The sequence below is a fragment of the Salvia splendens genome, chromosome 9 (assembly GCF_004379255.2).
Source record: "Salvia splendens isolate huo1 chromosome 9, SspV2, whole genome shotgun sequence".
NCBI lineage: Eukaryota > Viridiplantae > Streptophyta > Magnoliopsida > Lamiales > Lamiaceae > Salvia > Salvia splendens.
Window position 1 is genome coordinate 4,842,964 of NC_056040.1, and position 26,284 is coordinate 4,869,247.

The following is a 26,284-nucleotide window of genomic DNA, read 5'->3' on the forward strand; positions in this document are numbered from 1 at the left end:
TTCGAATTCCCGGAAATTTTGCCAAAAATCCATCATGATGGGCCACCAAAACCACCAGGATCACCAATCCAAGGTCTTCTACGAGCTCTCCGCTCTAGTCTTGAACATCATTCGCTCGCCGCCCACCGCCGACCACCACTCTCCGCGGCAGAGGTGGGACGCCATCTCCTTCCAGAGCATGACGCCGGCGGGATTCGCCTCCCTGCTCCTCGGGATCTCGCTCTCGCTCATGCTCTGTGGATCGGTCAGGTTTTACTTAGGTTTTATGTTGATGCCTTGGGTTCTTGGATTGGTTGTGTTCTTGTATTTTGTGGGGATTGTTTCCAGCATTTCGATGATTGGGAGAGCCATTCGCTGTCATAATCCCGCGCCTCCTTCGCCCACCAAGGAGATTCCTTGTGAGTATTGCTGCCAATTTTGCTCCGATTTTGGTTCAAGATTCAATTAGGTTACTTGATGTTCTTCCGATTTTGGGGATTTAAAAAATCGAATTTTAAAAAAAGTTAATCCGGTCAAAATTGATTTTAATCGTGTTGACTGTGACATTCCGTCAATTTTAACCAATTCCGTCAATTTAGGACTAAAAATAGCCCGATTTCAAATGTGAGGGACCGAAAAATCCAAAAGATAATGTTTTGGACCAAAATAAAAAAAACGTCAAATGTTAGGGACCATTTTGGGACTTTAGTCAATTTTAAACCATCCATTGTAGAGGGACGTTGCATAGCAAATTTTATAAACATATCGAATTTGTCGATAAAATCACAATTGTATTCTCCTGTGGGAAATTTTCTCTCGTACATCCACTCTCTTCCCGGAGTTCTATACATTTTACTACCTTAACTTACGAAAACAATATAAATCAAAACGAATGTAGAGAGAACAACTAACAAATAAAAATTGTTTGGTGTGATTTACCTGTTAGGATCGTCGACTACAACATTAGTTTGATATTGTCCGCTTTGGGTCAAGCCCGCACGGATTTGTTTTTGGGTCACTCCCAAAAGGGATATATACACCTTCCAACTTCCCTCACTCATCCGATGTGGGATAGGTTTGTAACCCAACAAACCTCCCCTCAAACCGAGACCACATCGGGAACACAGTTCACACAAACATGGGTCGTTCCAACCCTGGCCCCTAGGTCATCCTGGGCCCGACTCTAACCCGAGTCCTTCAGGCAAAACGAATGTAGAGAGAACAACTAACAAATTAAAATTGTTTGGTGTGATTTACCTGTTAGGATCGTCGACTGCAACATTAGTTTGATATTGTCCGCTTTGGGTCAAGCCCGCACGGATTTGTTTTTGGGTCACTCCCAAAAGGGATATATACACCTTCCAACTTCCCTCACTCATCCGATGTGGGATAGGTTTGTAACCCAACAAACCTCCCCTCAAACCGAGACCACATCGGGAACACAGTTCACACAAACATGGGTCGTTCCAACCCTGGCCCCTAGGTCATCCTGGGCCCGACTCTAACCCGAGTCCTTCAGGGCCCGACCCTAACCGGGGCTCATCCAGGCACAACCCATAGCCACCTGAGCTCTGGTACCACTTGTTAGGATCGTCGACTGCAACATTAGTTTGATATTGTCCGCTTTGGGTCAAGCCCGCACGGATTTGTTTTTGGGTTACTCCCAAAAGGCCTCAAACTAATTGGAGTTGGACAGGAATTATATACACCTTCCAACTTCCCTCACTCATCCGATGTGGGATAGGTTTGTAACCCAACATTACATTGCTTCGACGTGTTGTTGTTGCACAATTATATAAGATCAATCAGTGTTTAAGCAAAATTAATTTGCCAATTGCTAATTAATGACTTTTGTAAAAATCCATAGAGATCATGTAGTGGTAGAAGAATCAATGGATACCAAAAGGTTCTAACTAAATTGTTTTATTGCCAACAAAATAGTACTCGTATCGATGAAAGAATCTGACATTTGTTGCAATGCTCAAAAAGTGAACAAAATAAATAAAATTGAAGAACACTCATATAGTGAAGCAGGTTATACAATCTATATGAGTAATAATGATGGATGTGCATTTTTGAGATGTTGTATAGTGGTCCAATCAATAATTTAATTCCGTAAAAGCATAAGAATCCAAATATTATCATCAATAAAGTATGTACATCGTCATTGACTAATATCATCCAAAAAAACAAAAAAGGCAAACCTATAGTATTATTTGGTACAATTGGATATTAATGTCATGAAATTTAATTAAATTCTAGATTTCTCTTGAAAATAGAATTAAGAGGGAAAATCAGCTGGAGAGAAATTCTTAAATGACATGTATTAGTTCATGAGATGAAAGTGCATCGTGTGAAAAAAAAAACAAAATTAAGTCCAAAGTCTAAATAAAGAATTTCGGAAGTTGTGAATTATAGTATACCATTTATTTAAGCACATAAAAAATATCGAAATAAGGCCCAACGGCTAAAAAGACTAATCTTCTGTATATATTTCTTTTTTAATAAGATAAGTCTCATTTCCTATAAATAATATTTTTAATCTTTTTCTCACTTTTTTTATTGGACATGCCACTAATTTTTAAGTATAGACCTAAATTTATGAAAAAAGGGAAAAGAAATTAATTTTGAATAATAAAATATGTGGTGAGAGAGAACCACAAATTTAAAGGTGTGCAGACAAACGCTTGCGCTCAGTATTGTGAAAGCAGCTGTTATTTTCTGTCTTCTCCGATCTCGTGATCACAATTTGCGCTATTCCCGCTGCGGAGACGACGCTGGTTTCAGCTATGTAGAGGTTAAATCCGAAAATTTAGGGAAGATGATAAGGTTTTTGTCTTCACATTTATATGGATCTGAATCTTCTTTCGTCCGATTAATTCGTTCTCAGCGAAATTTTCCCATTCGATTTCATTGTTAGTTTATTCTTCAGGTTTGTGTGAATGCTTCAACTTATTCTCTGGATCTCCGGAAAATTGAATCTCCCCTCCTACTTTTTCTGTTTTCTTTTTGCACTGTGTTTTAGTTCATGATTTTTGTTATTTTATAATTATAGTTTGGGTTTAAACAAATTTTTACTCGGTCGTTCGTGAATCTGTATAAATTTTATATCCTGCAGCTAAATGAATGCAAACTAGCAAATATGATTCGTTTTTTTTCTTTTCTTTTTTTAATTTCAGTTCGAATTTCGCATTTTAATCTCAAGGTTCGCTGATTCATAAGGTGCAAAAAATATGATTTCTTGTGTTTGTGTATCTCTCTTTGGAACTTCTTCAATTCAGTTGATGTAGCAATTTATGTGTTTATGGGATTTGAGCTTGAAATAATTGTCTAGGATCCGTAAGCAAGCCTGATAAAATGAATTGAGCTAAGCATGGAGATGAATTTGGGATTCTTGATTTCTGATTGCCTCTGATTTACCATGTTTACTTGAAGATAGCGTCTGTCGATATCACTCGAGATGTCATTCAAGAGCATTGTACGGGAGCTGAGAGATGGGATTGGCAGCATGTCAAGGAGAGGTGTGGAGGGGAAGCACTGGCGCAGCCATACGAGGTCTTTTGTAGCCCCTGATGTAACTCTTTCAGAGCCGATAGAGCAAGGGCAGTGGGCAAATTTACCACCGGAATTGCTTTTGGATATCATCAGGAGGGTTGAAGAGAGTGAGACTGCTTGGCCTGCTAGGGCGGTTGTTGTTTCTTGTGCATCAGTCTGTAGATCTTGGAGGGATGTTACCAAGGATATTGTTAAAACCCCTGAGGAATGTGGGAGACTGACATTCCCCATTTCATTAAAGCAGGTATTTTTATGCATCCTGTCTTAGTAGTAGACCTGTTTCTGAATTCTGAGGATGAATTTCATATACCTAAATTTATGTGGTTCATTTATTTCTAAAAGCCGGGACCTCGAGATGCTCCAGTCCAATGCTTTATCAAGAGGGATAGAGCTACATCTACCTATCGCCTGTGTTTTGGCCTGACTCTATGTAAGTTATTTTATTCACTAGATAGTTTGATTCTTTTGATTCTGCTTTGTTTCTATTATTTCCCATACCACTTCTTATATCTTCAAAGGCTTAATTGCTTATGTAGCAGGATTTATGGATGTTGATCATAGATTAATAAACTACATTTTTATACATCAATGCACTGTGTGTGTGTTGGAAATTAACATTTTTGTCTTACTTTTGTAATTGGTTCTTAAAGTGATCTCTTGTGATATATGAGTCTCCATCTAGTCTAGATATACAAAATGAATTGTCTCATCCGGGAACTGGCTTGTTCTTTTGCCCCCCTTCCATGTCTGTTACTCTATGGTTTAAATCCAATCTGCAAAATTCATCATAAATCACCCGCTTTCTTCACATTGATTGACCTGCAACAGTGCGGAAATCCCTTTCTGAACTCACACTGCCTCTCCATGGCGCATAGAATAATGCATGTTCAGTGAATAATCCCCAGAGAAATACGGAGTAATATGGGATCAAGATTAATTCTTGCTTGAAGTTGCATGATGCATCTTTAATCTTCTATGAAGCATCGGGAATTTTATTTATTAGTGTTGCGGCCTGTGGCGTGCAAATGGACAATATATGCTTATTTCAAACTTTTTCTGCGTAAACTGTAGGAAGATTTCTTTCGTTAGCTTGGTATTTAAATCGGGAAGGTACGCCGTTGTATGATTGCTTTTACTTATGTTGACCATTGAGTAATATCGTGTGTACATGCTTCTGGGTTCTTCCTTAACTACTATGAGGAATGAAAGGAATCTGAAGTCCATCAGCTGTAATCTTCCTCAAGGGTATTCTAATGAAGTATGTACCTTATGAAAATCCAGAAATGATTGCGTAAAGATGTTTTCTCTCTGCTTATTGTTGTTCCTTCTGATTGTGTCCTGCCAAGTGATTACCCGATTTACCCCTAATATAAATTATACACTGTAGTATTTATATTAAGACATATGGTTGCTACTGTCCTTAAGTATTTCGTTACAAGGATGGAATCACATTGGCAATAGCTTTGTATTGGAAAATCATCAAGACTTATGTGAAATGTATCAAAGATTAAAGTTGATACAGTTCAGTTATGTTTAAGTGAATGTGAATGATATAGTTACTTGTATGGTTGGATCAAGGATGTTCATACTCTTCCTATATTTAGGATGAACCTGGGTTAAGAAGCACAAAATAAAGTAAAGGCCAGTTGTCTCTGTGTTTTTTAAACATATTTATACATTTATACGTAATAATTTGGTTCCTTCTTTTGTGGATGAGTTTAATCACTTCAGCAAGCCAATTAGATAGTACTATATGGTTAGCCACCAGGATGCCTTTTGCTGATTCATAAATCTATGTTGGCAGCTGAAGATGAGAGTGATAAATTATTGCTGACAGCCAGAAAGATGAGAAGGGCAACAAGCACAGATTTCTTAATTTCTCTGGTTGGTGATGATTTTTCTAGAGCCAGCAACACTTATGTTGGAAAACTTAGGTAGGCAAGCCATCTCATACACCTTTTTTTTGAGAATCTATCACTATATTCTAATCTAACAAGATTGCATGTCTGTGATCAGATCTAATTTCCTGGGTACCAAGTTTACCATATATGACAGCCAATCTCCGAATGATGCTGCAATTCAGCATAGGAGTCGGCACAGTCGAAGATTTAATGCTAAGCAAGTTTCTCCAAAATTACCTGCTTATAACTACAGTGTGGCCACCATTTCCTATGAACTCAATGTTCTTCGCACAAGAGGTCCTAGAAGAATGCATTGCACGATGCTCTCTATTCCAGTCTCTTCTATTCAGGAGGGGGGCATTGCCCCAACCCCGACATCATTTCCTCAGTATGGTGAGGACAAGTCCTCAGTCCTAAAGGTTTCAATAGAAAAGGAGCCAGCTATATCTTTCGTCTCCCCGAACCTGACAACTTCACCGGTACCAACACATTCTGGAGAGGCTCTCGTTCTGAAAAACAAGGCCCCGAGGTGGCATGAACACTTACAATGCTGGTGCCTGAATTTCAAAGGCCGTGTAACAGTAGCATCTGTTAAAAACTTCCAGCTTGTGGCCCGTATTGATCCTCTGCTAAACATTCCTGCTGCAGAACAGGACAAGGTGATTTTGCAGTTTGGAAAGATTGGGAAAGACATTTTTACCATGGATTATCGCTACCCACTCTCTGCGTTTCAAGCTTTTGCGATCTGCTTGAGCAGCTTCGACACCAAACCGGCTTGTGAATGATGAGTCTTGGATGGTTTACGTACCTCAAGATCCTCGTCCAGCTTGCAGAGGCGCCATGAACGGACATGCATGATTCCGATTCAGAGAATTCAGAACCTTTACTGTGCAGGTAGTAAATTATAATTTAGAAGCTCAGATGGAAACTCTTGTTCTGAATTTATGGATCTTCATTTGAGTTATGATATTTGTTATGAATGTTGTCTATCGGATGAAATATTTAATCATTCACCTCTTAGTCTAGGTGGTTTGTGTCTTCTAAATATGGGTAAATATTATTCAAATTAAATATACAATTTAAATTGCAGCTGCAACTTGTATGCTCGTGAGACTATCAGTTAAAACCCCCATGAATGAAATGAGAGCAAATACCAAATCAACAAATCTAGTCTAAGACCACTGTTTGGCCGTCATGGATCAAAATCCTTCTACAAAATATTACATACATACACATGGTTACATCACCATATCACACTAATTAATATCTTCAATTCTCAATCTACTACAGCTAACCATATAAACAAGCCATTCCCTATTATTTTTTCTTTGCACTTGATTTGGCAAAAAATTTCCCCAGAAATCTTGATGCTTTTGGAGGGTTTGTATCATTCCTTTGTGGGGTAGAGTCTATACTAGCAGCATCTGCTCCAGAGTTTTCTTCGGCGGTATCCTCTTTCAGAATCCGCAGCATTTCAGAGGCCATCGCAGCTGCTCTTCTGTTTCCGTTAACAGAGATGCAGACAAGGCCAGGGATAACACCCTCCTTCATGGCCAACTGACAGAATTCGACACGCTGAGAGCACAGCTTAAGGAGTACTGAAACTGCATACTCTTGATCCTCCCGATTGTCACTCTCAAGTACTTTGGCCATTGCAGCAATACAACCATCTGTGTAAGCAACAGCAACTCTAGCCTCTTCATTGTCACTCATGTTCCTCAAAATGACTATGCAGTGACTCACTAGGCTATCATCTTCGAAAAGTGGGACTAGTTTGGGCATCAGTTCTGAAGGGGTGATGAAAGAACCAACATCACCATTTGAAGACAGATTTCTCAATATCTTTAACGCTGGTTCCAGCAGTTCCTGAATCTGGCTGTCGAGTATGTTAAAGATGCCAACGAGAGCACCTGAAGCAGCAATTTTCTGACCACATTGTTGGCTGTTAGACAGTTCCTCCAATATGAAGAGAGCTTGCTTTGAGACCTCTGTATCAAGAAGCAATGCTAACTGACCATACTCGTCTTCCTTCAAATACGATACACTGTTACTGTAATGCCACAGAAGCAAAAGTAGATTAGAATCTGCAACTATCTCAAATAATTAGTACTTACTTCAAGAAAATATAGTAGAGATATATAATTACCTGTGCTTCTGCACCACCTCATACAATAGCTGACATCCTGTCATCTGTGCTTCCATGTCATGACGGTCGTAGGCGTCCTTTAAAAATCCATGGATTAGTCGGACAAACTTTCTTAACGGGATACCCACCAAATATTGTTCATTGTGTATCAGTTTCTTCAGGATATCATCAACTGCATTGCACTGAGAATCCCAGGGAAGTGTAGTGAATTTGGATAGAAATTCCCAATCAATTTCATGTGTTGATCTCACTTCGTTACTGATCATGGTGTTCGAGCAATCTGAACCGAGACTAGATCCCATTGACACATTGCTGTAATCCAGTGGAAGATTTAAACCAACCATAGAATTGGTCAGACTAGCAACGGAATTGATGGAATCCCAAGACCTAAGAAGTCCCTCATGCATCTTTGTCGGGTCGGGAACAGACACATTATGCATGGTAGACCACTTGATGATCAGATCCTTCATAGTGGTATTTGATGTGAGAGACAAATTAGATAGCTCCACATGAGTCTTGGGGCAAGTACAGTGACCTTCATCGAACCACTTTTGGATCCACATCCTTTCAAAAGTTTGCCCCGATGCAATGACGACAGGATCATACATTAACCTCGATGATAAAGGGCATAGGAATTCTTCTGGTGGCACAGGCCTGCTTAAGGTGTTGATATGGGATTCATTAGACCTATAATCTGCACGGAGCTCCACATCCTCTGTTAAAAGATGCCGGTTTGGAATCGGGAAACGGTTACCATGCTCTGATGCAACATTGTCAGTTTGTGTTTCTGCTATAACCTTTCCATATTTTTTCAGTAGATTCAGGAAGAATATTAAGATCTTCCTCTTACTTGAATCCTTTTCACCAAATTTGTCAAGCAACTTTCGAATAGATCTTTTCTCGGTCAGTAGAGCCTTTTGTGATGAAATACGAAGACGGGAGGATACAGTACGAAGAGCAGCAAGTGCAGCTTCCTCTGTATAATCAACTGCTAAGCTGTGAATCAATTCCCGCAGAACCCTTCCAGCCTCCTCTTCGGATGGATCCAAAAAGAACGCAGCACTCCTGAGATCGGCTATCATTCCAGAAATCTGATTGAAAATAACAGAGACAAGACTTCATCAGCATTACTATGAAAATTTGCAATAAGAAAATTGTATTTTGTGTCCTATCATTATTTAGTGATGATTCCTCACCTTTGCAGCCAGCAAAACTGGGACCATAGATTGAAGTTGGCAGAGACTTCGCTCCAATAAATTTCTTGATTTTTTGCATCTGGACAATATTACATCTCCAGTAAGTGCCTGTAAGATTTTAGTAAATATTGAACATTAGAACATTGAGAAAAAGACAAGAATTTCATATCAACAGGACGGAAGAGACACATACCAGATAAAGTACACTTGACTCACTGCAGTACTGCATGAGAGACTTAGCTCTAACAATACCATCGGTTAACAAGCAAAGAGCCTCTATTCCTGAAGAGCATCGAGGGCGGGCTGCTTCTATTTCGGGAAAGTTCTTTGAAACTCGGACGACCACCTTAAATAATTCTGAATAGATTTGAGCATGCACCTGCAATCATATTTATATCCCAAGTCTTTAAGACACAGAATTTGGTGAACTACCTCATATTTGATTGTAGAAAATATGGTTTTTATGTAGAAACAGTTGGTGTATGAACTATTTGAAATTTGATTGAAGCATATAAAACTCGAGGCTTTTCTAAGATCAATATAGTGACAAAGACTCTGAATGCAACACTTTATCGGATAAGGGAAGAGCATGTTGAAACAGCAATCTCGGCAAAAATGGGGTATACTTTCCCTATTCTTGTTGCAAAATCAAAGTCTCCTTTCAAGATCAAAAGAAAGAAAGAAACCGTAGAATACAAATTATAATTCGAAAAACTCCAAGATGTTCCATGGTGTGAGTAGCCTCTTAAAGGATTTTTAGTTAAACATAGTATCTAGAAAATTAAAAAATGACTCGAGAGTAGTAGTCGTACCTTGATGGTCTGAGTTTGCATGAGTTCTTGAACACTTTCGGCATGATTTCTCATTGAGGAAACAACTTTCATGAAAAATTAAAAACCTTCCAGCTGCCAAAGGACATAATTATACTATTAGTTTGCTGATCCAAGTTATGTCTACCAATCAATTAACCTCTCAACATATAGTACTGTTATGATTACACAGACATTCAAGTCATAACAACTGTCTTAGAGTAACTAGAACGTTGAAATTTTAGCTTCCATCACCTGAATCAATGAGCCAAGTCTAAATTTTCATATTTAGCAAGGTATGAATCACTAGCATGTCAAATAATGCATTTTTTATGCTACATCACTTGTAAATCTTCAAACTTTTTCATATTTGAGCTAGCCTAAGCCTAACAACTAAGAAATGCAGTCTGTATCTCAAGAATCTATATATTGTACTCAAACTACAGCATCTGAAAAATTCTGATTTTGATCTTATAAAACCACAAGATTTCCATCAAGGTGCAATATCCTATTACAATAAAACATTACATATTTTAAATAAATAAAATGACACTGAAGCCGGGGCAAATCTATGTTATTAAAGAGGGGCAATTGCCCCACCTCATGTTTTTCATCCCATGTATTTATATACTCATTTTAAATTAATTTCTTTTAATCTTTTACTAATTGCCCCTCCTCAAAATTTTAAAATTCCACTTCATATGTAAATTTCCCCCCTTTCCTACAAATTCCTAGCTCCACCCCTGCACTGAAGCCGTCATCGACATACTAACAGCAAACGGAAAACAGAGCAACCAAATCCAAAATCCCTTACCCCCTATGACGTTCATGCCACACACAAAAAAGAATCGTTTTTCACCACAATTTTGCTACAAGCAGCAGCAGAATCTCAAAATATCTCAGATGATCAAAACCCCATGAACTTAATCTCTATCCGGAATCGGCCCAGAAGACTGAAAACAGTAGAAAATGAAATTACAATACGTTTGTTATTCCGAAATGGAAAAAAAATGCAAACTTTATGTGAAGAGTACAATGATAAGGTCGTGGATGTGTACATCAAACTATAAAGGCAGATGCACAATGGTTGAGGTGCTTGGACCACAACAATTAAAGCACCCACCAAGAAATTCTCATGGCAACCCAGTTTGACCCTACAGAATACAACCCAATCCAAAGGCAAGCACTGAACATGATGATATGTAGATAGGGATGTCAATTGGGCCGGCCCGTCAGATTTCGGGCCAACCCTTCGGGTTAAGGATCAATCGGATGCGGGCTAATCGGGTTGTAATTTCTTTCGGGTTATAAAAGCTCAGCCCTAACCCTAAAAGCTCGGGTTTCGGGCTAGTTCAGCGGGTTAATCGGGTTGCTACCGATAATATTAACATGCGATCAATCTAATAAATAATGATTAAAATTACTAATATTTATACTATGTAAAACATTTAATTATGATATATTTGAAATATATGCTTAAACTCAATCATAAACATGATCAAATACTAATATTTGAGATATTTGTAGAATTTTAATGTATGTTTTAGAAATTTAAATATATTTTTTTAATTTGAAGTTTTTAATTTATTTATCAATTATTATATTAATAAAAATTTAATATATAATTTGTATATTTAATATAAAATTGAAAGTTATTTTTTTTAGTTAAAATTAATTAATGAAATGTCGAATTAGGAGTAAAAAAATAGAATAATAGAAATTTTATATCGGGTTTTCGGGTCTGGCCCTAATGGGTTCCAGGTTAATCGGGTGCGGGCTAATCGAGTTTTGATTTTATCGGGCTAGAAATTTCCAACCCTAACCCTATAAATTTGACGGGCTATTCGGGCCAGCTCACGGGTTACGGGATACATTCACATCCATATAAGTAGGTCACTTTGTGTTTCTTTCAAAAATGAATGCAGAGAGAGAGAGGGGGGGCTTTTGGAATTAAAGCAGAGTTAATTAATTAAGGTCAAAACTGAAAAGCAGAAATCAAGAAGAAAGATATAGTAGTACTACTCCAAAGTAGGAGCATTAATATGGTGAATTATGGTTGTGGGAGTATGCTAATAATGGTAAGGTTGAACTTAGCCGAACTTTATTTTAAAATATGATAAAAGGCAAATGATTAGGAGTGTGTGCAATAAATTAAAAAAATATACTAGTACTAAGAGCTTCCACAATATGGGCGGACATTCCGACGGACAAGCCCAAGGACATCCCAAAAACACCTCATCCACGTCATAAGGACATCTCACTGCACTGCCACTTCACTAGGACATCCCACTGCACAATAGCAGACAAACACTAGGACATCCCGGCGGACAAGCACAATAATAAAAATTCACAAATTCACAAATATGCAATTATAGAATTAAAATTTCAACACGAATAATGACGGAGAAAGTGCAATAATAATTTTATTAAATAAAAAAAATTTAAATAGTACAATTAAAAAAAACGATTCAAACAGAGTGCATGTTAATATGTCTTGAATCTGTATAGTTTGCCGCTAGCCGAACGGGCGACGCCCCTTACCTGGGGCCCGGGAAGGCGGAGTGCAACGAGCCGTATATATAGAGTTTTGAAAAAAAATCGAAAATAGCTAACGTCTGTCGAGTAACCACAATAGCGGACGAGACGGCGGACGACCCGACGGACATCCGCACATGACCGCGGACGACCTCTCGCCCGTTGCGCTCGTCCGCCCCGATAGTGGACGTCCTGGACGGACGACCCGCTCGCCGGTCGGACGTCCGCCGGGACGACTGCTATAGTAGATGCTCTAAAATTTGCGGATTCAAGACATATAAACAGATTGTAATAGCTCACTGCAAACTGAACTTGATAATGTGGGGGGGGATTTGTTTTTCTATAAAAAAAATGATGTTATGTTATTGTCACTGATGATAAAATCATAAAATGATATACTGCACTACTGCTAATTGTGCTCCTAATTAACTAGTCTCTGTCAATATTTCCACAAGCCACAGGCTATATATAATTATATATTATTGGTCTATTTGTTAATTTAATGAAAAATGAATTTTGATTGGCCTACCAAAAGACAACTTTTTAATTTGGCCCTATTTTGATGTCGAAAAGCCCTCTTTCCCGGAACTCTTTTTATTTTATCTTGACCTATTATTCTTCACCTCATATGCGAAGCCAAGAATTCAACAGTGTCAAGCTTTAGTTAATATTAGTATGACATATTTTTCATTGTAGGTATTGCCGAAAATAGTTGTAACATTGACAATTGGATTTGCACGAGAATGATAAGTAAAACTTAGAGAAAATGAATTAGAGAATTGGTGATAAAATAAAAGAGACGTGGTTGTGGAGTGAAGCATCATCAGCATCTAAAGAACCACAATGTCGAGAAACGGAAATGAAAAATAATACCACCATCCATGCCATAAAAATAGATATATTTGGGATGACAGAAGTTTTAATATAATTGGTAAAGTAGGAGATAGATAGTAAAAAAAAGTTATTTGAGTATGTTAATTAGTAGAGGAATGAGGCTCATCTCATTAAGAAAAAAATAAGTTACCAAAAATAGAAATTGACTATTTTTATGGAATAGACTAAAATGGAAAAAGCCTATATTTTTATGGGACATACTAAAATGAAAAAAGTGTCTATTTTTATGGAACAGAGGAATTACTATATACTTATATTTAAATTTCGTGGGAGACCATGGGCTTCCTATGGCACCACTTAGCTTCACCTCTATCTGCCTTAATTTATCGATTCTTTGCATATATATTCATAGGGTCCTATTCCCGTAAGAATAATATCAACTGATATTAATGAATTAACGAATTGATTGGTTCTCAAATTCTCATTTTAATATAGTCCTCAATTGATTACTACAACTTTATATCCATATAAACTACTAATACAGTATTTGGGGGAAAAATTCATAATTTCAAATGTAATAGGCATATTGTAGCAGTAATATTTTTATGCAGAATACAGTAAACATAAATGATTTTGGGAAATCAATTCGTATATTGTGGTAGGGCATCGTTCTACCATAAAAGTCATGCAGCCCAAAATAAAATAGATTTATGGTGCAAACTTTTTCACTTATATCCGTCAGCGCACATACTCCTACTAAATATATCTACTCAAAGACTAAAAAATAAGACAGTCAACCTACGACAAATTCAAACACGGTTTGATTTGTCGCATATTAATTTTAGACATAGTGAATACTATTTGTTCAAATTTGACTCATCGTGTCTTTCATCTAAAAAATATCGAATGCAACTTGCATGATGTAACTTGAGAGCCACTTAAATTGTTTTCTTTTAATGAAAATGGTCTATTAATTATTTTTTTTGTTTTTATTATTGCTTTCGACATATTATCAACAAGGAAAACGTCGCAGCCTCAGACGATGTAGAGGCCTGCAATTACGCACGGAATAAACAATTTGGGTCTGCAATGATTTTTGTGCTGTGGGTATATAATTATTCATTTATTAATTTTATAGCCACAATATTGATTTAAATTACTACCAAAAAAATTATTGTGACACTATTGGTCTTATATTCCCTACCTTTAAAACCCTAAAACGTGTAAAGCCCACAATATATACAGCTCCAGCCTACCAACAAAATACTTGTTCCACCTTCTAATGATTATGGACCAAATTGTCATGAATATATTATGTTGCATTGACATATGGTAGGTTTTATAAGATTTAAATTCTTAATTTAAAATGATAAAGTTTCAGTTTTTTTTTTCATTTTTGCAATGTTTCATCCACCACCCTTTCGATGAAATTGGTAGTACTGTGCGAGCCAAAATTTCCTACATGAACAAAATGTAACAAAATATATTGCAGGAACTTAATCTGTATGTATTAACATATAATGTGGGATGTTATGGACCTAGATCTATATTTTGCCCAATTATGATTTATTGGTGTAGGTCCAAATATGTTGTGCGTGGCCCAAATCGCACTACAAAAAAACTTGTTTTTTAAGGACACAAAAATTTAGATGCAATTACTTGTGTTGTAAATTCTTAAAAAAATAACAAAAATTTAAGACGCAAAAGAAAGCGTTTCTAAATTAAGGACAAATTAACTTACTCTTTTGTTTTTTTATGACGCTTCCATAATTTTAGTTGTGACACCAACACTAATGGATGCTTTTGAAGCATTGGTGGTATATTTAGAATACAAATTAGTGTCCTTAATTGCATTAAAGAATGTCCTTAACACATTTTTTTTATTGTAGTGTCTATGAGGCCAAATCACTTACATGGGGTATGCGACGAGGATCACAAGCGTGAGTAGTCCGATTGTTTTTATGTTTCGTTGGTGAGATACATTACTCACACTGACACTTGGCTCTCTCAATTCCCTCACTCACTCACTTACTCATTCTAGACTCTTCTATGCAATTAGGGTTTGTGCTCTGTCTAGAATTTTTCTCTCTTTCGATAACCGTCTCCGATCGTTCCTTCTCTTCTTTGTGAGATCGTTCCTTCTCTTCTCTTGGGTTGTTTTGCGAAGTCCAACGGTTGGTTGAACTTTTGTGTTCTACCTGCGAAGTCGAAGGAGATATTTTCGGTTCTTCTTGTGAGATTCGAGATATTTCTGTGTTCTGCAGCTTTCAGTGTAAGTCCTTGAAAGTGTGGTGTGATCTCGGTCGTGGTGAGCGGTAATTGGTGAAACTATAAGGTTTCTAGTTCAGGCATTCCTACGGTTCTCACCTTGTGGTTGTCGGTGGTCGAGGAGGTCCTTGGCTAGTGCATCATTTCTTTCACTTTACTGCTTTTGCATAACTTCTTGTGTTATAGACTGGTCTATTTAGATTTGTTACTTTCTTGTATTACTAATTCGTCCATCTAGTGTGGAGGTGATATATCAGCTAGCTTGGACTTGAATCGGTCGAGATTCAATATAACTAGGGTTGTTAATTATATATTGTACTAATAGTGATTTACTCTTGTTCTTGTCTTGTTCTTGGTCTGTTCTTGAGAGATTGACCATCTCTCTGTTGCTGACCTAAAGGAGGTCTCTATAATTAATGAGTTCTTGACAGTCTAATCCCTACATATATAAAACTCAATTACTATATATTACAAACTCAATTAGCACATAGTAGAAACACGATTAGTATATAAATATAAAAAAGTCAATTAGAATATATTACAAATTCAATCAACATATCGATATAATATACTCCATCCGTCCCAAGGAAGATGACCCCTTCCTTGGGCGGCACGGGATTTTATGCAGTTTTATTTTGTATATTAAGTGGAGAGAGTAAAGTAAGAGAGAAGGAATAAAGTAGAGATAAAAAGTATTATCATTTCAAGTAATGGGTCATCTTTGTTGGGACAAATCAAAAAGTAAAATGAGTCATTTTCAATAGGACGGAGGGAGTACTAGTATAGCAATTTTCTCTAGTAACATATGCAATTAGAATTTTGTTAGAATCCTTATACAATTATCTTTAATTTAATATATATTCTTTGTGAATATTAATTCAAACTAAGAGAGTTATGAGACCGACATGCTCTTATCATATTATTAAAAAAACACGGATGCCACGAGGATGATTATATATATTATATTGAATTCCGATTTCGTTAGCAATGTTACAACATTTCAAGTTAATTAAACAAAAAGAAATCTTTGGAATACAAAAGAAAACTTTACCCAAGGAACCCTATTGATTGTTAAAATCTCCAACTGTTTCAATTATTCATTATCGCATGAATGTCTATTGAATTTACTATATAATATTTCATGCATAGTTTGGAACTCGATCTCCTGTTTATGTGTTACCGTTTAATCACAAAATTGAAGTTTAAATTTCAAATATATTTTTATATTTATATGTAGATACTTTCTGTGGATGAACCAATAACTACTAATGCCCATGCAATTTTATGAGTCCCAATTAAAATCCTCTAATACTAAATTACTAATCAAAGTTAAAGTTAGTATTTTGTACTAGTAACAAAACTTTGAATTGTTAATATTGGTGAATAAGAAGATGACCATATCTATCAAAGGATGCCGTACCTGATATATATTGGTCATATCTAACTAGGCATGACCTAATTAAGGCAGGCATGTTAATTGCAACACTATGACTTCCATGTAACCGTCCATTTCTTTTTCTTCTAGTAAGATTTTTTTTGTTTTATTTTTATTTTTTTATTCTCATCCGAATTTCTGAGGCCCCTGAAATTGGAGCAGTAGTAGCGCTGCAATAAATGGTCGCTTTAATCTCTTCCTTTTGACTGCCAAAAAATAAAGCTCACCACAGAATGGTTGAGTGCATTCAAGTTGTATGTCAGATTTCATTTATTATTAGTTAAAATCTAGAGGTGAAAATTGCTACGGAATTTATTATTTTTTCATTTAGTAGGAGTAATACATTTTGGAAAGATATATATAGGCTTGATACATGCAAAATTCAACTTTATTACAGATCACATAATTAAAACACGGAGATTATTTTTATATATATCCGCTATTTGAGACGGAAATTGGGTAAATCCCATTTCTGTGCAATGTGATATTTATACTTAATGATTTGTTCTGTTAATTAGTACAAACCTATCCCAGTTTGAGGAAAGTTGAAAAGTGTATATAATTCATATCCAATCAATCCCAATTAGTTTGACACATTTTGGTAGTGACCCAAAAACAAATCCGTGAAACTTGACCCAAAGTGAATATTATCAAACTTCTGTTGCAATTGACAATCCGAACATGTTCAAGGAGTATAATGAAAATCATAATGCTTATATGTGATCCATGGAGGCACTAGGTAACCCTAATTTTTACCTTATAGTACCAGCTAAAATTTCACTTATGATCATAATAAGCGTATACTTACTAGTTACTTCAATCAAGACTATCAAAAAATTAAAATATGCATATAGTATATGATATAAATTCATCATGAAGAGTAATATTCGTGCATATAAAGAAGTCCTATACATCATTTGTTATTTATCAATTTCAAACACCCATGAGTGTTGAGTCAACCAAGTTAGATAAGTACCAGTATCAACTAAACTATGAAGAACTTGATGTAAACGAATTTCTAGTCTTAATAAATACAATCTCCAATGGAATACGTTTAATTTAGAAGTGAAATTTTTTTCCAAATTAATCTCCACATCTTATTTCACAATTTCATGGTAAATTGGCGCCAAATTCCTCATTTAACTCTTATCACAAATACAAATTATTTTTTCAAATTTTCCATACAATAATAATCAAAAGTATACAAGAAAATTCTGCTGGTCAATTTGCGCATCATAATGTTTTGAAGTTTTCATGTAAAGTAAATAAAATTCCTTTAACATGAGCTTTTTTTCTCTAGATCATAGATATATTCTATTTCCCTACATATGTTTCCTTTCACTAGATTATAGATATATTCCATTTCCTTACATATGATACATGGCGTGTTCATATGCATTACAGAAGTAAAGATAAGTAGGTCAGCTTTTCACAGCTTACCCTGGCCCAGTTCGTATACAAACAAGCCCTTCAATTAATTTCTTAATTTGCACATAATTGACATGGATTATCTCATGATTCCACAATAACAACAACTTGGATAAATCAGTCTGTTTATTATTAAAATGTAGTAACAAAAGAGGTAGCTAGCTATGGCGCCGCAATTAATCCTACTAAATTAGGACATAGCTAGTTCGAATTCGGAAGAATTAATGAGGTGATTAATTAATTAATTAATTAATCAACTAATGATGATGCTAACTTACCTAAATTAAAAGATCATCATCTTCTTCTTGATCAAATTTGCCTCTTCTTCATTGCCTGCTTGTTGTTGTGCATCCACACCTTGAAAACCTCGCGCTTGATGCCGGTTTCTTGGCAGAGCTGCTGCACTAGCTGCTCGTCTTGTTTCTGAATCCGCCACTCCAGTTTCTCCGCGAGCTCCTGCATCCGATCCTTCTGCTCCTGGCTGAATTTCGTTCGGAACCGCTTCTTCGACCCCAATTGCAATGCTGCATTTCCGCTGCCTCCGGACTGGAAAATGTTCAGATCCTCGCTCGAGGACTCGTCGCCGCCGAAGCTCATTATCGCCGGGGCCGCCGCGAACCCGCCCTGGGGCGGGTGGTGCGCCGCGGAGGGGGTTTGGGTGGTGAGCAATGGCGTGCGGAATTGGTATAAATTGGATGGTTGGGCCGCCTCGCCGTCGACTTCTTTCCGGTGGAAATTGCGGTGGCAATCGCAGGCGGCGCAGCGCAAACCCTCGGCGGTGCCGTCCTCTCCGTTGGGCATGAATTCTCCGCATCCGTCGACCACGTGGCCGCCCATGCTCGCCGCGTGATTCTTGAGACATTCGCGGTATCTGATTACGCAATTGCTTGGAGCTTCTGGCGGCGGCGGCGGAGGATGAGGCGGCGGCGATGTCGGAGTCCGTGAATTGGAGGGGCATTCAGCTCTTGGGGTGGATGGATCTGGATCTGGGGAGGGTTCTTTGAGCACAAGCGGAGGGTTGAGATTGTGGCTATGGCGGTGGCGGTGATCTAGGGTTTGACTAGGGCTGAAAATGGCGCTGCCGCGGCGGAATGACGCCGCCGCATTTCCTCTCCTATCAGGCGGAGTGGAAACAATGGGGGCAAGCGGCAGCTTCAATTCCGATTCCGGATTGAAACCTATATCTCTCTCTTCACCTCTGCGTTCCATACAATCCTAGCTAGAACAAGATGAAACAAATTAACACCACAATATCAATCACTCCAAAGCCATGAATATGGTCATCATCATCATCATCATCATCACAAAATGTTTAATTAATGAGCTCTAATTTGGTTTAAACATAATGAGAGAAGGAGGAGGAGATGCTAATCAACTCAATAATCAAAGAGTGATTTCCTTTTGTTTTATGTTGAAATGGTAAGCCCACCACCCCATTCTAGCCAATACTACTTCTCAAAACCCTATTCCCAATAAGCAGAAGGGAGGGGGCATTCCAAGAAAATCTAAGGAGAAATAATTAATCAAAGAATCTAATAAGGACTTAATTTGGGACATAAAACTCAAAATGGGGCCACAACCCCACCACCCTAGCAAAGATGCAATTAAAGTAAGCAAAGCCTCAGATAAAACGACAGTGCACCACCGTCAGCAACAACAAATCCAGTTTCAGGCAACTATTTTAGAGAGAGAAGTTTGCAAGAAACCGAGGAAGTTTGCGTGTCCCCCAAAAGCCATCCAACCAAATAAAATAATATAATAAGTCAAAAAAACTTACTCTTATACAAAATCACAGACAGACAAGATTATGTTGCTTCTCTTCAACACTGATCCATTTCCTCATTTATTGAACACTATTCATTCACCCAGAGAGAGAAAGAAAGAGAGAGGACTGATTGTTTCTCACTCTCCAGTTGTGTATACAATCTTGGTTATAATCTTAATTGATTGTAGATGTAATTGGGGGGGTTCTTGAAGCAATTAACATTATTTAGAGAGAGAGAGTTTTGTTTTGTGGGTTTGTTGAGGATGTAATGGGAAGAGAAAATGATGGTCCACAGCACAGCATTTTGGTCAAGTTAGTGTGTGTAACGTGTGTGTCAGATTCTCACTTCTTTCTCTCAAGCAATTAGTGCGTTTGGAAGCAATTTAAAAATCGACTATTCACAATATACAAATGGACTATTCACTCCTTTTTCATAATAAATCATTATTATTTGAAATATTTATAGACAGATGATTGGTTGCGGGCCGCCCACAAATTAAACTGCTGTCTAATCCCCTTAATTAAACTCTAACCCCTTAATTAACTCCTAAATTTCTTAATCAATATCTTATTCGTCGGAGTTAATTGTACTTTAATTAGGTTTTAATAGCTCTTAATTTGAATTTAATAAACTAAAATGAGGTTTAGTAAATCATAATAGAATTTTAGTACTTCAAAATAAATGTTTAAAATTAATTTAATGGAGTTAGTTCTAGAACACAATGTTTTATCCGAATCTGAATTTTCACGCCACGAACAGACAGATGTAGTGTAACTGAGCAGGAGAGAATATTATGATTTTAAGTTTTGAGAATGTCAATTTTGATATTAAAATGTTTAATTGGGATATCAAATTAGACAAGAGCACGAACCTAAAATTTCCAAAAAGTGAGTTTTCATTTTATCCATCGCACTATTTTTATTGCGTGATATATACATTCGACCTAAAGTGGTGTATAACTTAATTGGTACACTTAAAGGGACATTTATTTTATTTAGTTCCATTTAGAGTAATATATGCGCAGTGCGGATCAATTAAAATTGAATATTACTATTATGATGGTAGTACATTTTTTGTTTATAGTATAAAGCATGCTTATATGGTTATATAGTACAAATACAGTATATAGTCGTAATATTTCAAAGTGTGTAATAATCAAATGATATTTTTCTAAAATTTTAAAAACTGTAGTCTGTAGTCTGTAGTCACAAGCTAGTACGGTATGTACAAAGCATTCATGCAATTGAATTAAATCAAAATAAATTAATAAATGAAGTTCTTTTTTTTATTGGCAGAAACAAGAGGGCAGAAAACACCTATGAATACTCAAACAAAAGTTTATCCTCATTTGCATTGAAACATTTGATCTAAACATATTCAAATCATATACTAATGTCCAAAATTGATTCTAAACATATGTTATGTTTGTTTTACGATTTGGTCTAGAATAATATGTTTGGTATTTTAATTTCATGTTCCTAACTTAAGAAATTATTCCCGCTTTTGCCAATTTTTGATAGAATTGTCAAAAACTCATGGTCAACACATTTTTGACCGACTTAGTAAACTAATCCACCCATGGACTTAAACACCATTAACTAATTATTTTATTTTTATATTTAAGAAATAATATGTTTGCATCTTTTTTATAGTTCTCCCACCAAACGTCATTTTCTGATCTCATTTCAAAGACATGGAGATGTCTTGAAAATATTTAGTATAATCACATATTCTTAAAGATGGTAATCAAGAGATAGGAGATTGATAGTAGAGAATATTGTAAGTATCGTAGGATTTCTGTTGTATTTCATATCTTTCACTATGTACAATGCACTCTCTTTTATAGTTGTAAATACAAGATAAATATGGAAAAGATCAATATATTATAATTGTATCAATTCCCTATCAATTTGATTCTTCTTCCTAAAAATAGAGTGGTTTATTCTTCTTTCCTTTCTTGGCGTGTAGGATATTCCCTTTTCCTTTCTTGACACTCCCCCTCAAGTTGAGTAACTGCATCTCCGATACTTAACTTGGTCAGAACTTCCTTGAAGACCTTAGCATGCACTGCTTTAGTCAGAATATCCGCTAGTTGTTCTTCAAACCGAACGAATGGAAGTTCGATGATGCCACCATCTATCTTTTCTTTGATGAAGTGACGGTCAACTTCCATATGCTTGGTCCTATCATGTTGGACTGGATTTTCCGAGATACTAATAGTTGTTTTGTTGTCACAGAAAAGTTGAATTTTCTCTTTTGGAGGGAAACCAATTTCCGTGAGTAATCTTCGCAGCCACAAGATCTTGGTGATTCTCTTCACTCCGCGGAACTCTGCTTCTGCACTAGATAATGCCACCACTTTTTGCTTCTTACTCCTCCAAGTGACCAAGTTTCCACCAACGAAGGTGAAATATCCAGCTGTAGATCTTCTATCGTTCGGGTTGCTGGCCCAATCAGCGTCAATGTACCCCCTATTTCAAGGTTCTCCTTCCTTTTGAGTAGTACGCCATATCCTGTTGTCCCCTTTAGGTACCGCACAATTCTGAGGGTCGCTTCCATGCATGTGCTCTTCCTGAGGTTTGTGCATGAACTGGCTCACAACTCCTACAGCATATGCAATGTCCTGCCTTGTATGGGCGAGGTAGATTAGTTTCCCTACAAGGCGTTGATACCTTTCTCGATCAGTCATTGTAGCCCCTTCAATGATCTTCAGTCCGTGATTCATCATAATCGGAGTCTCAGCTGGTTTACCCTCGAGTAGTCCAGTTTCTACCAGTAAGTCTAAGATATACTTTTTCTGTCTTAGGAAGATGCCCTTTTTTATCTCAGGATTTCAATCCCCAGAAAATACTTCATTGCACCAAGGTTTTTCATCTCAAATTCCTGGAACAAGCTGTTTTTCAATTCTTCGATCTCTTCGATGTCATCAACTGTGATAATCATGTCGTCAACATAAATGATTAGACACGTTATCTTCCCATCCCTTTTCTTTAGAAACAGAGTGTGATCTGAATTGCTCTGTTTGTAGGGATATTTTGTCATGGCCTGGCAGAATCGCCCGAACCATACTCTGGGTGATTGCTTTAGCCCATAGAGTGTCTTCCTTAGTTTGCATACTTTCCATTTCCCAAAATCTCCCAAAAAACCTGGGGGAGCCTCCATATACACCTCCTCATTCTTCTTCAATTCGCCGTGTAGAAAGGCGTTAGTCACGTCAAACTGATGTAATGGCCAGTCTTTGCAAGCTGCCACTGACAATAAGGTGCGTATTGTACTCATTTTTGCCACCGGGGAGAAAGTTTCATCGTAGTCTATCCCACGTGTACCATTTTGCTACCAATCTCGCTTTGTATCTCTCGATTGATCCATCTGCTCGTCGCTTAATAGTGAACACCCACTTGCATCCAACTAGCTTCTTTCCCTTTGGCAATGTACTTTGTTTCCAAGTTTCGTTCTTGATTAGGGCATCCATTTCCTTCTTCATGGCCTCCTTCCAGTGTCACGACTGAGGAATGCGTACGTCCTCATATAGAGCTGCTTCGAAGGCTCTGGCCATCTCCGTGTATTGTCCTTGGACAGTGTTTGTTATTGAGTATCTGGACTTTGGACCTTGCCAGTCTGGAGAATACCGTTTTGGTGGCACACCCCTTGTGCTCCTGGTCGGTAAATAGCCACTCTTACTTCCACTCGTACTTGGATCCGGTTGGGCCACACTATCCTCCTGTCTCACATCGTTAGCACTAACCTGAGGACTATTATAAGTACTAGAGCTTACCTCATGATTCGAAGGCGGAGATAATGGTGGGGTAGAAGCATCGAACCCCTCAGACTGTATATGAGTGGGTAGGGACGTCTCGGCGGTTACACTAACTTCCTCTGATAGACCGACATCCAATGCAGACATTGGCAATGGACCAGCGGGTGTAGGATCGGGTGGCGGTGGATTAGGAGTTGGGATCGGCATGGATTTCTATCACATAGTCCTAAACAATTGAAGTAAAATAGTTTATTACCTGAAGGCATCGGGTTACAACAAACAAAAGTACGAATTATGAGCATTCATGATCATGTTTTAACTATGCAGGCTTAGACAAATAAAATGTATCATGACGCTCTAATTACAAAAAAAAGTGTTTCCCTGGCTAAATTTAAATATTCCTGCCAGTCCTCCATCCAAAATAACAATAAAATAATGAACGTGGCCATGATCTGATTTCATCCACAACTGACCAAGTCACGAAGCAGAATCTCCATACATATCAGCAATGACACTTAGACACCTTGTCTTACTAATTAACATACAATTTGACCAATTTAACATTATAAACATTGCATTTCAAAATCACAATATAACTTGATGGAGAATATATGACTTGGTGGCTAAGCAAGTTATATTTTGGTTACTATTATTTATTTCCTAGTTAATAAAATTAGTAGAAGGAAAAATATTAGGAGTCATTGTTTTTCTTCTACAAATTAGGGTTTCCTTTTATTGCTTATTTTCCTTTTAGTTATTTTCTTTGACGCAAAAACGTATGAGAATGACTGAACTGGTAGATAAAGTACTCAACTAAATGAGAACTCTGGAGTATAAAAATTCAATATAAAAATATATATTCAAAGTCTGTCTTTTAAGTTCAACAATAAGGCCTTTATATAGGCGAAGAGAAATCCTAAACTTGTGGAAAATAAAACTTAAAGGAAAATAAGCAATAAAAGGAAACCCTAATTTGTAGAAGGAAAACAATTACTCCTAATATTTTTCCTTCTACTAATTTTATTAACTAGGAAATAAATAATACCCAAAATATAACTTGTTTAGCCACCAAGTCATATATTCTATAACTGCATAGTCAAAATGAAGTTAGGTAAATCCCCTTATCACTTTTAAATAATGACAGGTCAAAAGGATGTTGTTTGCTTAATTACAAGTTGCAACTGCTCTTTATCCGCTTACCACTCCAAAAGAGATTTATTTGCAATATACTACACCTTTTATATTTTGTAAGACACCGATTCACAACTGTAATTGTTGGCAAAGTTTCACTCTTTTTGGTCAAAGGCATATAAAAACCTTCATCTTTTGTACCCATTAGTCGCTTGGAACTTGAAATTATAATATACCAATATATAAATTGTCTTATTACATAATATAATAAAACTCCATCTATTTTGATATGTCCCATAGTAGTTCATTTTTTTTGGCAAGATAAAATTACATTTAATTAATCTAGAGTTGATTGACATATAAAAATACTAGGTTATACAGTAATAAATCATGACACTGAACATTTAATTTAAGATTTGTATAAATAAAATAAAACATAAACATATTTCAAATTTTAAAAACTTATTTTAAGAAATGTGAAAAATATACAAGAAAGTGAGTGAAAAAAAATTAATAGTACTAGATTATAAGATCCACTTTTCTAAAATATAACAAAGTAAATGAGACTTTGAATCATCAACCTTCTAAAATGACAATTGAGTCGTTATTTCATATGATTGACTTACTATATCTTTATTATTTGGAAGAAATAACATTATGTTATCATCCTTTTTTCTTTCCTTTCGAGTAGGGTTATAGATACAGCACGTTTCTGCATGTCGAGGGAACAAATTTATGGCCTTACCTTAAATCGATGTAAACATAATTGTTAACGAAAATAACCAACTTTCTTTTTTTAGTTTGTCTTAACCAAATAATGGATATTTTCCTTAAGTTGAATAACAAAACTGGTAGGATTAAATATCCGATCCCAATAAATATACGTGGTCAAGCCCTGACCTTGAAAAACTTTCGACATTTTTTTTGTACTTTGTTCAGGGTTTAGGTCGATTCTAATAATTTCTTCATTTATTTTTCAAAATAATAATTTCTTGTTGGAGGTTTTTGTCTGAAATAAAATTTCAACCTTTATAATAATTTTATCATAGAAAATACGGGAGTTAAAAAAGTATCTTAAATTCCTAATTCTTTTCACGTTTTTCAATAAAAATAAATCCAACCTTTTTTATTTACTATTTACCATTTCTTTAAGAAAAATATAAGCACACGATACCTCATACGTAATTTATAATATTATCCTTCATTACAATAAAAAAAAAGAGAAATAATACTAATAAAAAATGAATAAATTTAAAGAAAAATAAGTTGTTTACTTATGATAAATTTATGGTAAAAAAAGAACGCAGAGCACGAATCGATTTAAATAACGATGCATGTGGTCCGTAAAAATAATTGATGGTGGTATATTTTATCACGCGTTGTATTAACAAGTGGCATTTCTTCATGTCGGCACGCGCAATTAGAGGGGACAAGTCACAAATGACATGATTTAATTCGATATGATTTTGCCTATAACTCATCTATTAATCATGCGTACAACACATAGAAAGAAAAAACAAAAATAAAGTGAAAATATAAGCACA

At 36.4% G+C, this 26,284-nt stretch overlaps 4 protein-coding genes across 12 annotated transcripts; 2 read left to right on the forward strand and 2 right to left on the reverse strand.

The window, feature by feature from the left end:
* Positions 1-37: 37 nt before the first annotated feature.
* On the forward strand, positions 38-448 carry LOC121748169. Its single transcript, XM_042142394.1, has one exon. It carries the CDS (start codon positions 38-40, stop codon positions 446-448), a length of 411 nt encoding a protein of 136 aa, XP_041998328.1.
* A 2,191-nt stretch (positions 449-2,639) lies between these two features.
* Positions 2,640-6,480, forward strand: LOC121746857 (tubby-like F-box protein 5). Of its 6 annotated transcripts, none has more exons than XM_042140806.1 (5): positions 2,640-2,776; positions 3,415-3,778; positions 3,877-3,964; positions 5,339-5,468; positions 5,551-6,480. In XM_042140806.1, exons 2-5 carry the CDS (start codon positions 3,440-3,442, stop codon positions 6,218-6,220), a joined length of 1,227 nt encoding a protein of 408 aa, XP_041996740.1. In that variant the 5' UTR covers positions 2,640-2,776; positions 3,415-3,439; the 3' UTR covers positions 6,221-6,480. The 6 variants fall into 6 exon arrangements, with proteins under 6 accessions (XP_041996740.1, XP_041996736.1, XP_041996737.1 ...); XM_042140802.1 differs by having other exon boundaries at positions 2,645-2,808; XM_042140803.1 differs by having other exon boundaries at positions 2,646-2,911.
* A 113-nt stretch (positions 6,481-6,593) lies between these two features.
* On the reverse strand, positions 6,594-10,745 carry LOC121746856 (U-box domain-containing protein 5-like). Of its 3 annotated transcripts, none has more exons than XM_042140800.1 (7): positions 10,645-10,745; positions 10,401-10,539; positions 9,590-9,682; positions 8,971-9,156; positions 8,778-8,885; positions 7,582-8,672; positions 6,594-7,485 (listed from the first exon to the last, which is right to left on the reverse strand). In XM_042140800.1, the coding sequence occupies exons 3-7, from the start codon at positions 9,659-9,661 to the stop codon at positions 6,753-6,755; spliced, it is 2,190 nt and encodes a 729-aa protein (XP_041996734.1). In that variant the 5' UTR covers positions 9,662-9,682; positions 10,401-10,539; positions 10,645-10,745; the 3' UTR covers positions 6,594-6,752. The 3 variants fall into 3 exon arrangements, with proteins under 3 accessions (XP_041996734.1, XP_041996735.1, XP_041996733.1); XM_042140801.1 differs by lacking the exon at positions 10,645-10,745 and adding an exon at positions 10,621-10,638; XM_042140799.1 differs by lacking the exon at positions 10,645-10,745 and having other exon boundaries at positions 10,401-10,614.
* Positions 10,746-18,112: 7,367 nt separating this feature from the next.
* LOC121749616 (zinc-finger homeodomain protein 6-like) lies at positions 18,113-20,177 on the reverse strand. Of its 2 annotated transcripts, none has more exons than XM_042144196.1 (2): positions 19,864-20,177; positions 18,113-19,301 (listed from the first exon to the last, which is right to left on the reverse strand). In XM_042144196.1, the coding sequence occupies exon 2, from the start codon at positions 19,293-19,295 to the stop codon at positions 18,396-18,398; it is 900 nt and encodes a 299-aa protein (XP_042000130.1). In that variant the 5' UTR covers positions 19,296-19,301; positions 19,864-20,177; the 3' UTR covers positions 18,113-18,395. The 2 variants fall into 2 exon arrangements, with proteins under 2 accessions (XP_042000130.1, XP_042000129.1); XM_042144195.1 differs by having other exon boundaries at positions 18,113-19,305; positions 19,864-20,176.
* Positions 20,178-26,284: the final 6,107 nt, after the last annotated feature.